General features: G+C 39.8%; 2 protein-coding genes across 2 annotated transcripts; one reads left to right on the top strand and one right to left on the bottom strand.

The window, feature by feature from the left end:
• Window positions 1–31: 31 nt before the first annotated feature.
• On the bottom strand, window positions 32–4194 carry lypla1 (lysophospholipase 1). Its single transcript, XM_042399403.1, has 9 exons — window positions 3848–4194; window positions 3684–3715; window positions 2700–2765; window positions 2423–2470; window positions 2262–2332; window positions 2060–2133; window positions 1025–1126; window positions 553–729; window positions 32–462 (listed from the first exon to the last, which is right to left on the bottom strand). Exons 1-9 carry the CDS (start codon window positions 3914–3916, stop codon window positions 403–405), a joined length of 699 nt encoding a protein of 232 aa, XP_042255337.1. The 5' UTR covers window positions 3917–4194; the 3' UTR covers window positions 32–402.
• A 580-nt stretch (window positions 4195–4774) lies between these two features.
• On the top strand, window positions 4775–8659 carry mrpl15 (mitochondrial ribosomal protein L15). The gene is made up of 5 exons (XM_042399402.1): window positions 4775–4972; window positions 5102–5259; window positions 7077–7242; window positions 7933–8056; window positions 8150–8659. The coding sequence occupies exons 1-5, from the start codon at window positions 4868–4870 to the stop codon at window positions 8485–8487; spliced, it is 891 nt and encodes a 296-aa protein (XP_042255336.1). The 5' UTR covers window positions 4775–4867; the 3' UTR covers window positions 8488–8659.
• Window positions 8660–12463: the final 3804 nt, after the last annotated feature.

Below are 12463 nucleotides of genomic sequence, written 5' to 3'. Positions count from 1 at the left end.
TACTATAGATAGGCTACATTAATAGAAAACATTTAACAACAGGCCATTTATTGTGAGATAATAGGTATTAAATCATAAAATATAGCCCTAGTTATTCCGATACATACGTTTCCTGTAGGAAATGGCTTCTCTCAATGGCAAACAGCTTTACAATCAAGCAACTAATGTTACTCTACTGTAACACTGAGGGTCGTGAGTGGCTCCAGGTCAGGATGCAGCATTGTTTCAGTCATGCCTCTTAAGGGCTGACATGTAGTAGCCCCAGTCCTGTCTGGCTCTATGAGTAGCAGCGTGGTTTTATTGTCAAGTAAGTCAGTGGTTCCTCGAGTCCACAGTGTCTCATTGGGGGTCAAGCCCACAGGACTCAGATGGTGTTGTGCGGGTGTGCGGCCGTTCCCGAGTTCATTCATCACTGATGGGAGGAAGCTGCTTCTCTATGAAACGTTTGACGTCCACCATTTCCTGCAGAGATACAACATAAAGCAAAAATATATTTTGAAAAAAACAGAACAACCGGAGATCCAGTTAAAACATAACTTTTTCCACGCTGACCTCTGGACAAGCGCTGTGAGGTAGACCCCGATACGACTTGAAGGTGATGTTGGCAGGACTGATGAGACTTTTCATCTTCTCTGCTGTCTGGCTGCCAAATATAAAGGGCACCAGGGGGTCGGCATCCCCGTGGCACTGTAGGACATGAGTGTCCTTGTTAGCACTCATGGCAGACGCCTGAGAATAGAAGAGATTAGGATTATACTTATTATTAGATTATGAACGATTATGACTTAGCTGTGAGATATTCCTAAACCATAATTCAATTAAAATACTTCAGAACGTAATGACATTTAAGAAATGTAGTATAGTGTTTCTCAGCAGTTAAATAATGTGGGTTTGGTCGTCCAGGAACATCATGAAGTTTCAAATGATATGCAAGTCAGAACAACTCAGGTATTTGCATTTAAGACACTAAAAATCTGAACAGTGCGGGTGCAGATTGGTCTCCCTCATATCCTTTTTTTTTTACCTGCGGGAAGGAGTTGCGGAGAGGAAGCCAGCAGCTTAGAGCGACCACTCCAGCAAGCTTCTGCTGGGTTGTCAGAGCCGTGTAGAGCGACAACGCTCCACCCTGGAAAGAACAAACTAACGCTTATAAAAATAATCCTTGTCACATGAACTATAGCTATTATTAACAGAGACAACAACCATGGAAAGAATCAGCAGCATAGCAGCAAAGATCAAAGGTAATATCAGATCCATATAGCATGAAAAAAAAAACATGTTTTTGTTTGTTGACTGAAATGGTCCTTCACTAATTTGTGATTTAACCTTTTGCATAATTTATCTGATGCTTATATACAGCTTTATTGTACTGAAATACAGTGCACTGTGTGTGTAAACAAAGGAGCTGGAAATTCACTAAGCAGTACTGCCAACTGATTTGTTCAATCATAAATATCTCAAGTGCTCATATTAGTATTGATCTTATGATCTACAGTGTATTGAATCTTAAATGCCATCGCTGCCTCCCTTTGTAATTCCACTTATTAAATTGTGTTTGATTCATGTGCTTTAATTTAAACAATTTAAATGGGGTGTGAACTGAATTAACTCATTTTTGGCTCCTGAATGAGAGGCTTTGTCCTTCCTTCAACTGCCTAAAACACATTTCTTGCTGATTTGGGTGCTGACTATTTATAGACGATATGACCTAAATAGTTTTGTAATAGAAGTTAATATAATATTATGCTCACGAATACTCTCACTCCTCATTATTCATCAGTATAAAACGCTGTAATCCCTTTAAAATGACTTAAGTATCAGTTTCAATAATGAATGCTATAGTTAATCTGTGTTCTGCATTTAATTACCTCAGCAAGTCCTGCTTCCTAAATGTATGCATATATATTTTATGCATATATATATTTTCATAAGTGCTTATGTGTGCATGTGTGTGTGTATCTTTTGGATTTGGCTATTTAAATACATTATGTACAAGAGCGGTGAATCACAGTAAAAACAGTGTTATGTAACGCATCATCTGCGTACATGCCACACCAACCTGTGAAAATCCACCCAGGATAATTCTGTGGGAAGGTATTCCATTCTTCACTTCTTGGTCTATCAAGGCTTTAACTGTGGAGAAATCAAACACTCACAGTCATGTCTGATTTACAAGTAAACAAGATATTTATGCAACTGGAACAAAACAGCTGCAAATTCCTAACATAATTACAAAGTTTTAATAACTCTTTGAGACGTACTGTTCTCCGATGCTCTTTTAATACCCATCTCATCTTCATCTGCGTCTGGGCTCAACCCGTAGATGTCAAACCTAGAGATGAGAGAACAAATGTGGGACTCAGTGTGAATGTGACAATCCCACATGGTCGATTCAAGCATACTCACAGACTTTGACACTTACCACGAAGGCATGGACATTCTCATGTTTAAGGAAACAGGCATGGTGGGACTGCAAACATTGAAGAAAAGTAAAATCACAATGCAGCATAACTACACGAGACAAACACGGTGACAACAAGCTCCAGCAAGATTTTAACACTCTTAAATACCAAGTTTAGTGGAAAAAAACATTACAAACTATATAAAGGTCTTGAAATTAGGTATCTTCATAGTTTATAAGACTTTTTCCAAGACTTGCAGACACCCTCTGCAAAGTTAAAGTTGGTGAGAATACTTACGCATGTGGACAGATGTACTTCACATGTGGTATCCTGATGCCTGCAAACGCCTCTGCCCAGCCATGTCTGTCATGTCATATTGGACAAAATTATACCAGTTTAAATAAAGTCAATTTGCCTCAATTGAACCAATGGAATAATGTAAAAATACTCCATTATAAGTAAAAGTCCTGCGTGAAAAATCCTACTTAGGTAAAAGTACATAAGTATTAGCAGCTTGATGTAGTTTAAGTATTGCAGTAAAAGTAGTGGTTTGGTCCCTCTGACTGATATATTATTATATATGACATCATTAGATTATTAATACTGAAGCATCAGTGTTAGAGCAGCATGTTAATGTTGTAGCTGCTGGAGGTGGAGCTAGTTTCAACTACTTTATATACAGTTAGCTAGTTTAGTCTAGTGGTTCCCAATCTAGGGGTCAGTACCCTCCAAAGGGTCACCAGATAAATCTGAGGGGTTGTGAGATGATTAATGGGAGAGGAAAGAAGAAAAAACAAATTTCTAATACACAAATCCGTTTTCAGTCTTTGGACTTTTTCTCTAATCTTTGATTTTTGGTGACATATTGGATTGATTATTTAAATGCAACCTTGTGAGAAGTTTAGAGGGAAAAATCACTATTTGGTGGAGCTGTTAACAACTCATAGACATCTGAAATGTGACCCCAACTACACACTGCTTTTTGTAAGATGTCAAAAGCCAAAAAGGTTGGAAACCACTGGTTTAGTCTTTGACAATGTGTTGTATTTTAAAAGCTTGTATTATCCATTGTGTAAACTCTTCATCTGAAAAGTGACTAAAGCTGTCAAATAAATGTAGTGGAGTAGGAAGTACAATACTTCCCTCTGAAATGTGGAAGTATAAAGTAGGATAAAGAACACTCGGGTAAAGTTCCTCAAAACTGTACTTGAGTACAGTTACTTTCCACTATTGTCTAATAACTATAAGCACCAGCGGAGAAATAAAGCTGTCTTCACGTACCCAGTATCGCCAAGGCCATGCAGGAATATCACCTGTAAACAACAAAAACACATCATTGCAGAGGCAGGTGCAGGCTGATACGTGTCAGCGTTTGGTAGTTGTTATCACTGGAACCAGCAGCTGTTTTAGGTCCGAGTTAAACTAGTGTTATCTGGCTAACTCACCGCCGCAGTGGCTTTCCTGGCAGCAGGCACAATGGCAGGTAAAGGCGCTGACATGTTATTGCCGCACATACAGCGCTGAGGCAGCTGGTATGCAGGGAGAAGTTAGCTCCTGTTAGCCCACAACTGTCAATCTGTTTTCGGTCTTTGTCTGACTCCGGCTATCAAATGCGAAACAGTTGAAGGACAAATGTCGACCGAGGATGTAGGTCAAGCAATCACCGCCTCGTAGTAACGCTTGCAGCCGCGGATTTCTCTTTCGGAAGTTGAATTTTGTGGAAAATAATACACACTAAGCGCTATCAGTTCACGCGCACCAACGACACGCTCAGAAGTCCCGCCTCCGCCGCTACATGATTGGCTGTCAGTAGAGGTCCTTTACAAAAACAAAGCAGCGATTGGATCACTGAACTGTCAATCAGCGCTAACGGCTAAATCCTCAACAATGACAGCAAAGCACCGCTGAAGCAAGGACAATATAATATACAACTATCAAATAACAAATTAAACATAATTCATATGTATTAAACATGTCCTGACTTTTGACACAGATCTTCAACGCCTTAATTTTTTTTCTTATTTGTTCTATTTTCCGATTGAACTTTAAATAAGTCGTTATATTCGCTTTTCTACCTTTAGGAGACTAATATTTAATATCCTTCGGGCAAATAAATAACAATTCGAGCTAAAATATTTCATATCACAACGTTTTATGTGGTGTACATTATTAGATTCTCTTTTTTTAACGAAAAGGCCTAAAAACCTTTCTATTCAGGAAGACTTTTTCATCTTAACTCTTACTTTTTTCTCTTTACTCTGTGTTTTGTAGGTTTGTAATGCTGTGGCACTTCGAGATTCACTACGAATGAAAAGAGCGGTACATAGTTAATTTATTATTATTATTATTATAAACGCTGCTGAGCGACCGTGATCGACACAAGAAGCACTTCCGGTAACCTCTGTCACGTGACCCGCGTGTGCCCTTGGATGGTTGTGTTTGACATGTGAGCAGCCAGAAACAACATGTCTTTCCCTAAAAAACCTGGTGGTAAAGCGTTGGATGTTTTGCAGACTCTGCCGCGGATATCTTTAGCAAACTTACGACCTGAACCAGGAGCCAGAAAGCACGTAAGTTTTTGAATAAACGTCTCGATTCTAGCTTAGCATAGCTAGTTAGCCTGTCTTTCCAATGTTACCCAATGGAGACGAATGCTAAGCCTGCGTCCAGGTTGAAATTCCTTTAATGTCTCTGTTTAGGACAAACACCGGGGCAGAGGGCAGCATGGTGGCAACCGGAGCGGCCGAGGACACAAAGGAGAGCGGCAGAGAGGCACCCGGCCTCGGCTGGGGTTTGAGGGCGGTCAGACACCGTTTTATCTGGCCATCCCAAAATATGGCTACAATGAAGGACACAGGTAAAAAGCTGGTCACTGTTCACGCTGCCTTTACTTGTGAAGAGGTGTCAGACATATTATCAAAAAGCCTTAACACTGTTTTAAACCCACTTTCAGATTTGTGAAACCTTTATTTTGCATATGAAAACAGGGGGAAGAAAGATGATTTCATAGTTTTTTCCCCCCATCCAGAATACATAAGACCAGTTCCAGATCAAAAACCACTATATTTAGACTTGTCAAATCTATTATTAAGATTTGACAAGTCTAAATATAGTGGGTTTTGATCTGGTCTAATGTGGCCTGGATGGGGAAAAAGCTGTGAAATCGCCCTTTTATCAGTTTTCACAAATAGAATAAAGATTTCACAAATCAGAAACTGTGTTTTAATGAGTCTATGGAGTCTCCTTGTTAATCAAGTCCAGATTTTACAAGTCTAAGTATAGTGGGTTTTGGTCTGGACCTGGTCTAATGTGGTCTGGATGGGGAAAAAAGCAGTGAAGTTGCCCCTTTTTTCTGTTTTCATAAGCAAAATAAAGGTTTCTCAAATCTGAAAATGGGTGTAAACAGCATTAAGACTTTATGCTATGATGTCTCACACTTAGTGTGTAAGTGGTGAAAAAACAGAATCAGCCACTAAATATCATAATTACTGTTTCCCTTAACTTTTCCCTAAACCCCAAATTGGAAGCTAACTTCAGCGTCATTAAATAGATCATAGATTTCATGTTGTCTTTGAAATGCGTTCAGAAAATATCCTGTTTTCTACAATTCCCTACTGTAAGTAAAGGCAGTCATCAGTCAAGCAGGCACATATCTGTCGTGTGCACACAAGCAATCACAACCGGAGAGAGTAACCATTTTCTTAAAGTCCCCCTCCACTCAAAAATATGTTTCTCTTTTTGTTCCTACAGTTGAATGTTTGAGCTTCTCTGTGCAGAATGATGTACGTGCAGAGTTTGACACTAGAAGTCTAATATTCAACTTACACAAGTGTGATGTGGAAACTTGAAGCCTCCAGTGCACAAACACTGAGAACGGACTATGCAGTGAAATAGGAGACATGTTGTGTCCAGCAGTTAAACTTCTGAGATGCGACCGAGAAAGTCGGGAACAGTCTCATTTATTATTTCTTCACATTCTCTTGATAATTTTAGTTCATTTTTGAATGTTTTAAACTGAAATTCTTATATAATTCTTACATATTGCACCTTTTAAACTCTGATATTCAGTGATCACAGAGAAACCTTCCACTTTCAGCAGATGAACGTGAAAACAGTCCTCTAGTGTCAAACTCTGCACATACATCATTCTGCACAGTGAAGCTCAAATATCCAACTGAAGGAAAAAGAAGAAACACACATATTTGCCCAGAGGGGGATTTAAATTTGCATTTCATGGCTCTGGAGTGGTGAAAAGAGTTAAGTACCACCACTTTATTTCAATGAATGTCAGCCTCATCTCTGTGTATTTGACATAATGTATCTGCTAGTAATCCACCTATACTATCAGGTCCTACACATGATGGTACTGCAGTCCTTGGTAGCAAAAAAACCAATGACCATTCACCTCCATACTCATTTTCTTTATCACTTTGAGATAATAAATGAGCCGTACGTAAATCACAGTAATGCTGTGGTTTTTAGCAGTTCACATATACAGTTATTGGTGTTTTGTCAGATGTGTGTGTTGCCACAGTCTGGCACAAATAATTTTAACAGTTTACACCATTTCAACCTCATCTTCTCATGTGAATGGCCCTCCTGATCTTACTCTGTCTGTCCACTGACTCCCTGTCGATGACTTTGACTCCAACATGTTTGTCTGCTCTTCCTCAGTCGCCGTCCTCAGTACCAGCCTCTGTCTCTGAAACGACTGCAGTACCTGATTGATCTGGGACGACTGGATCCGACTCAGCCCATCGACCTGACGCAGCTTGTCAATGCCAGAGGAGTGACAATCCAGCCTCTGAAGAGGGACTACGGAGTCCAGCTGGTCGATGAGGTAAATGTTGCTGTTGACTGTGATCCTACTCAAACTGACTGAATCATAACAACTCCGGCTTCTGCCTTCTGTCTTTGTTGTCAAATTAGACCACATTACATGCATTTACTGGAGGCTTAGTGTCCTTCCTGTGCCACTTTTAATTTTAAAAGACATTTGAAGGATGGATTTCCACATTCGATCAGCTCAGAAAACATCCTGGACTGGGATTCATCAAATGTTATCTCAAAATGTAGCTAAACTAAAGAAAATATTAGAAGAAAATGCGACATGTCATGGTTTTTACAAACTGAAAAAGACCAGTATAGCTGCCTGTTTGGATTATTACTCTAAAGATATAATTTAAATAGCTTTTACTTTACTAGGAGAAGATATAATGCTAACAATAAAAATGGATATTGTGAGGAAACTTCATTTCAGGGTGGACACTGGAGTTTTGTTTTAATGCTGTGTAGAAAAACAGGCTATTTCATCATCTGATTACAATTCACAATAGAAACTTGTTTCAGTACAAGGTGTGAAAGAGGCTGTAAGTGTAGGTTTTACATGCTTTTGGTTTTGTGCCAGTAGATGGCACCACATAACAATGTTGTCACTCTGACAGACACAGATCAAAATGTTGTTGTTGACCTTTGTTTTCTCATTCGGCTCTGCCACAAGTTCACCTTTCATCTGTTTGTTCTGGTCCAGGGTAGTGACATTTTTGCTGCAAAAATCAACATCGAGGTTCAGAGAGCTTCTGAAGGAGCCATAGCTGCTATTGAGAGGAATGGAGGGATCATCACTACCAGTTTCTACGACCCTCTAAGTCTTGGTAATAAATGAATGTCTGGTTTCATGCGCTTCATCATCCACCTCATCATCTTGTGTATTTTAAACAATAAATAACAAATTCTCCTCTTTGCAGGGATCCTCATCAAGCCCGTCCCGTTCTTTATGCGTGGGCAGCCTATTCCAAAGCGAATGCTACCAGGGGAGGACATGGTCCCGTATTACACAGATGCTGAAAACCGGGGTTATTTGGCAGACCCGGAGAAAGTCCAGCAGGCCCGGTTAGCCCTGGCGCAGAAGTATGGATATATTTTGCCAGACATTTCAAAAGATGAACTGTATCGCATGCTCTGCATGAGGAAGGATGTTCGGCAGATCTTCTTTGGACTTGCTCCAGGCTGGGTCGTTAATATGCCAGAGAAGAAGATTCTGAAACCCACTGATGAGAAACTTCTTAAATATTACAATTCTTAAAAAAAATGTACATTATCTCATGGCAAAAATCAGAGAAATGCTGAGTTTTGCATGTTAAAAAAACCAGTGAAAACGTCTTGAACATATTTTCATTTTATATAAAAATGTGTAAAAACATCTTTCTGTGTTAAAGAATGAAGTGTTGTCATTAAACTTCTTGAAAAAAACTACATTTTCAGATATATTGATGTAGTCATAATTTTCACTGTTATACAGTATTTTTATGAAGTGGTTTTTTTCCACATTCATGAGTATTTCTTTGGTTTTGAGTGGCTAACGTCCGACGGCCTCGTGTCCAGGCACAACTGGCCCGTGTAGCATGATGGAAGGAACGTGAACTGTAACAGGTGAGGGGGAAATAAGGAAAATAAGATAACTCAAAGAATGAAAACAGGAAACAGATGCCTGGTGATGTGTGTTACTTGTGAAATGGGTTGCCTAGGCCCTAGAAGGGGAGTTTGAAATTAGTCATAGGCAGCTGTATCCTGGTCTGGACGTTCAAAAGATCCCACTCCCCCCCTCTTGGAATACAATAAGAGGCAAACACATATATACAACATTGCCCGGGTACGTTTTACAGACATAAAAATGCCATGAAGAAATATTGATGTTTTGATAAGTAACAGAATTAGCATAATTTACACTTTTCTAAATGTGTGTATCGCTTAAAGACTTCTCTCACTTTGAATTAAAACATTATTGCTTGTGTTTTAGTTCAGTTTCTGGTTTGAAAATGAAATGAAAGCCGTATCATATCTGAACATGCCGTTATAATGTAGAATCTCAGCTATGATTTTGGAGATATAACTATCAACAGTGGCTGGTGATTCAAAAAGCGCTCCAAAATAAAGTCTCCAAAGTTTCTGGCTCACTTCAGATGAAGGTTCCCTCGTATTTGAACTCTCCATTACGCTCATGTTTATTTTTCGAAGTCAAAATGGCACAGTCACTATAAATAACTTGGTATTTTACACAGATATTGTCTTAAGGGACGCTGCCATAGAATTTCTGCTGGTATAAAAACACTTTATCAAAGGAAGCATATGTTTGTGTGTGTGTGCATAAGACCACGAGCATTGTGTTTCTATACAAAGTCCTCTTTGCCATGTAAGTGACTGTAAGGCAGGTCTCAATTATGCAGTGGTAGAAAAAAAAATGTGGCAAGAAGAAATGATGCGTCAAACTGTGAATAGCTTTTATTTAGTCAGCTTGCGCTTTCAAAAATAGAACAAATTTCTGACAGTTTTTTTGTGAGTTTCATAATTTGTTACTACGTGAGGCAAAGGTTTCACTTTGATGAGTTTGCTTGCGGTTCTGTGAGCGTTTTCCTGGATCTCAAGTATCCAATAAACCACACAAGTAGTGGATACATACACAGCTGGCCCTGCCAGGAAAACCAGCCCAAATCCTTACAGCATAATACTTTAAATAAATCACGCCACAGGAAAGAAATAGCACAATCATTGTTTATGGCAGAACTACAGCGCTTATCTTCAAAGCAGCAGATCCTTTTGAATTTGTATCAGGTCTCAGACGAGCAAAAGAGCACCAGTGAGCTAACAGTTTATAGACAAGCACATCTCAACACTCATACAGTCACTCTGACGGTTGCAGAAAGTTTAAAAGAAATTGAATCAAGTATTTTCTCTATCAATTACAATTAAGAAAACACTCATTCACTTTGGCTAAAAAGATTTGTCAGTCTGTTTAAATCAAGCAATTTACCTCAGTTTCTGCTCCAAATAATCTAATGTCTGAGTCTAACCAGTTCACACTATTTAATTAAACATTCAAGCGTTGTTGCTGGAGTTGACCACGCAGGGCAGATTGTTTTGGTTATCTGCCGCCTTGAATGAGCCGTTTAGGACAGACACAGATATCATGGTGTCTCACAGGTCTCAGTCTAGTTCCAGTTAATAATTAGGGCTAATTACAGCTAAATGCGGGCCTCCTTCTCCCCTGTCTGCTGAGGAGTCGATGTGTGGCAGAGGTGTGGGATCAAGGTCAGATTTACACATAAACTGTCGGGGAACTTGAAGACAATTTGGGACCAAAAACAGAACTGGAATAAAAAGAACAAGAAGCCCGCTGTGGCAGCAAGCCACCAACATCCAAAGCTCAACTGTGTGGACAATAAAAGACTTATTCAATTCTGCAGATAAGAGTCTTATCAGCAGCAGAATACAATTCCTAATTTACAAAGAATAGTGCTGTTCTTCAGCATGAGTGGAGCTTTGTCTCATTAGCCAGTCTCAGTCTGAGCAAGTCTGCATGATAGACGAATGAAATACAATTAGAAAGCAGCGTGATTACACTTACAGGAAAAGGGAGTGTAGAGGTATTGGCTGTGTAGTGCACAATTGTCACAATTCATTGACATACTAATAATTTAAACAACACTGTAAAATGATGCAGGGCTGCAACTAATAATTATTTTCACTACTGATTAATTTGTCGATTGTTTTTACGATTAAAACGATTAAAAGTTGGCTTTCTTTCTAAAGTCCTTCAGACATAATAATAGTGAAAAGCCATTAAAATGACTTGACCTCTGTCATTTTTTTTAACTTCTTCATTCAATTAATTGACGTTATCTGTATTTTTGGCAGTCGTGTTCTCAGTTGTACTGTAATTAACTAAATGTCAAGATGCCTGTTTGAACTTTTGTATTCAATAAATAAAGTTTAATAGTTCTGTCGTGTCTTTACAGTACTTCTTTGGTCCAACTAACAATCCAAAAGACACAAATATCCAATTGATGATTATATAAAACAGAGAAAATTATCAAATCATCACATTTTCAGAAGCCAGAAATAGCAAATTTGGCATTTTTGCTCACTAAATGACTCAAATGATTCATTAATTGTGAACGCTGCTATTAATTTTCTGTCAATCGACTAATCGACAGACTGTTTCAGCTGCTCCTGTGCTGCATCGTGCATAGTGTCCCACCTTAACTTTTAGTTTGAGCTGTGTTTGAAGTCTGGCTGAGCCTGCAGTGTTATCTCTGCTCTGAGGTGGGGGCATTATTGTGTTCTGCTAATGAGGCTACATTAAGCCTGTCTACACCAGGGGGCATGTAATCCTCTCAGCTGGCCTGACGTAGGGCCGGGCAGGGCGCTGTTTACACGGGGAGTGTGGAGGCTAGCACTCAGGACCCCGAGCCTAAAGTCTACAGTTGAATCTGCTCAAACATGTGATTAAATGTGGAGGAGGAGGAGGTGCGGGGAGGCGGGGGGGTGCAAGGAGGTCACAGACCCCTGCATAGAATGGTGTCTGAGTCCTGACAGAGTGTATCTTGGTGCTGGCCTGCTGTGCCCATACAATACAACACAATGCAATATAGTCCCTTGCTGCAGAGATCATGGTCACCTGAGACAACAGTATTATATCCCCTTCACACCTTCAGCTATGAAACAATGCAGCTGTTTATGAATGAGTCACTGTAAGGAAAGTCAGTGGGATGGCACTGCAGCAGCTGGAATACAGTGCTTCATTACCAGGGGTCCAGACACGGGCCTCCTTCTTTTGCACTCCTGTAGTTTTCTTCATCTTTTCCCCCCAAAGGAGAAAGTCCTGCACCGAATATCCAAATATCCAGAAGAGAAGAAGCAGTGTGTCCAGTAGTTTTTGTGAGCGACATCTTCCAATCCGCACCTAGAAACTGGCAGCTTCTGTCTCAGGTGTTCCATCACAACTGCAAACCATCCTTTGCATCTACATAACGTATCAGACCATGAATAGAAGCTCCGATTTCATCCCACATCCAAACCCCAGACATCATCCAGAATCCACAGCCTTCAGTAAATCCACTCAGGTTGTCTCTTCATGAGGTGCTCCTTGCTCTACCTGTGCCAGCTTGGTCATCACTGGCAGGAAGGAGAGGAGTGTCCCATATATGAGTTCTGTCCAATACAATGGCACATTGTGATCAGAAAGCCACTGAGAACAATCCCTATTCAGAAAGCATAGTGCC

This window comes from Thunnus maccoyii, chromosome 21, assembly GCF_910596095.1.
Source record: "Thunnus maccoyii chromosome 21, fThuMac1.1, whole genome shotgun sequence".
Taxonomy (NCBI): Eukaryota; Metazoa; Chordata; class Actinopteri; order Scombriformes; family Scombridae; genus Thunnus; species Thunnus maccoyii.
Note: the sequence above shows the minus strand (reverse complement) of the source record. Positions and strands in the feature narration are given on the sequence as shown.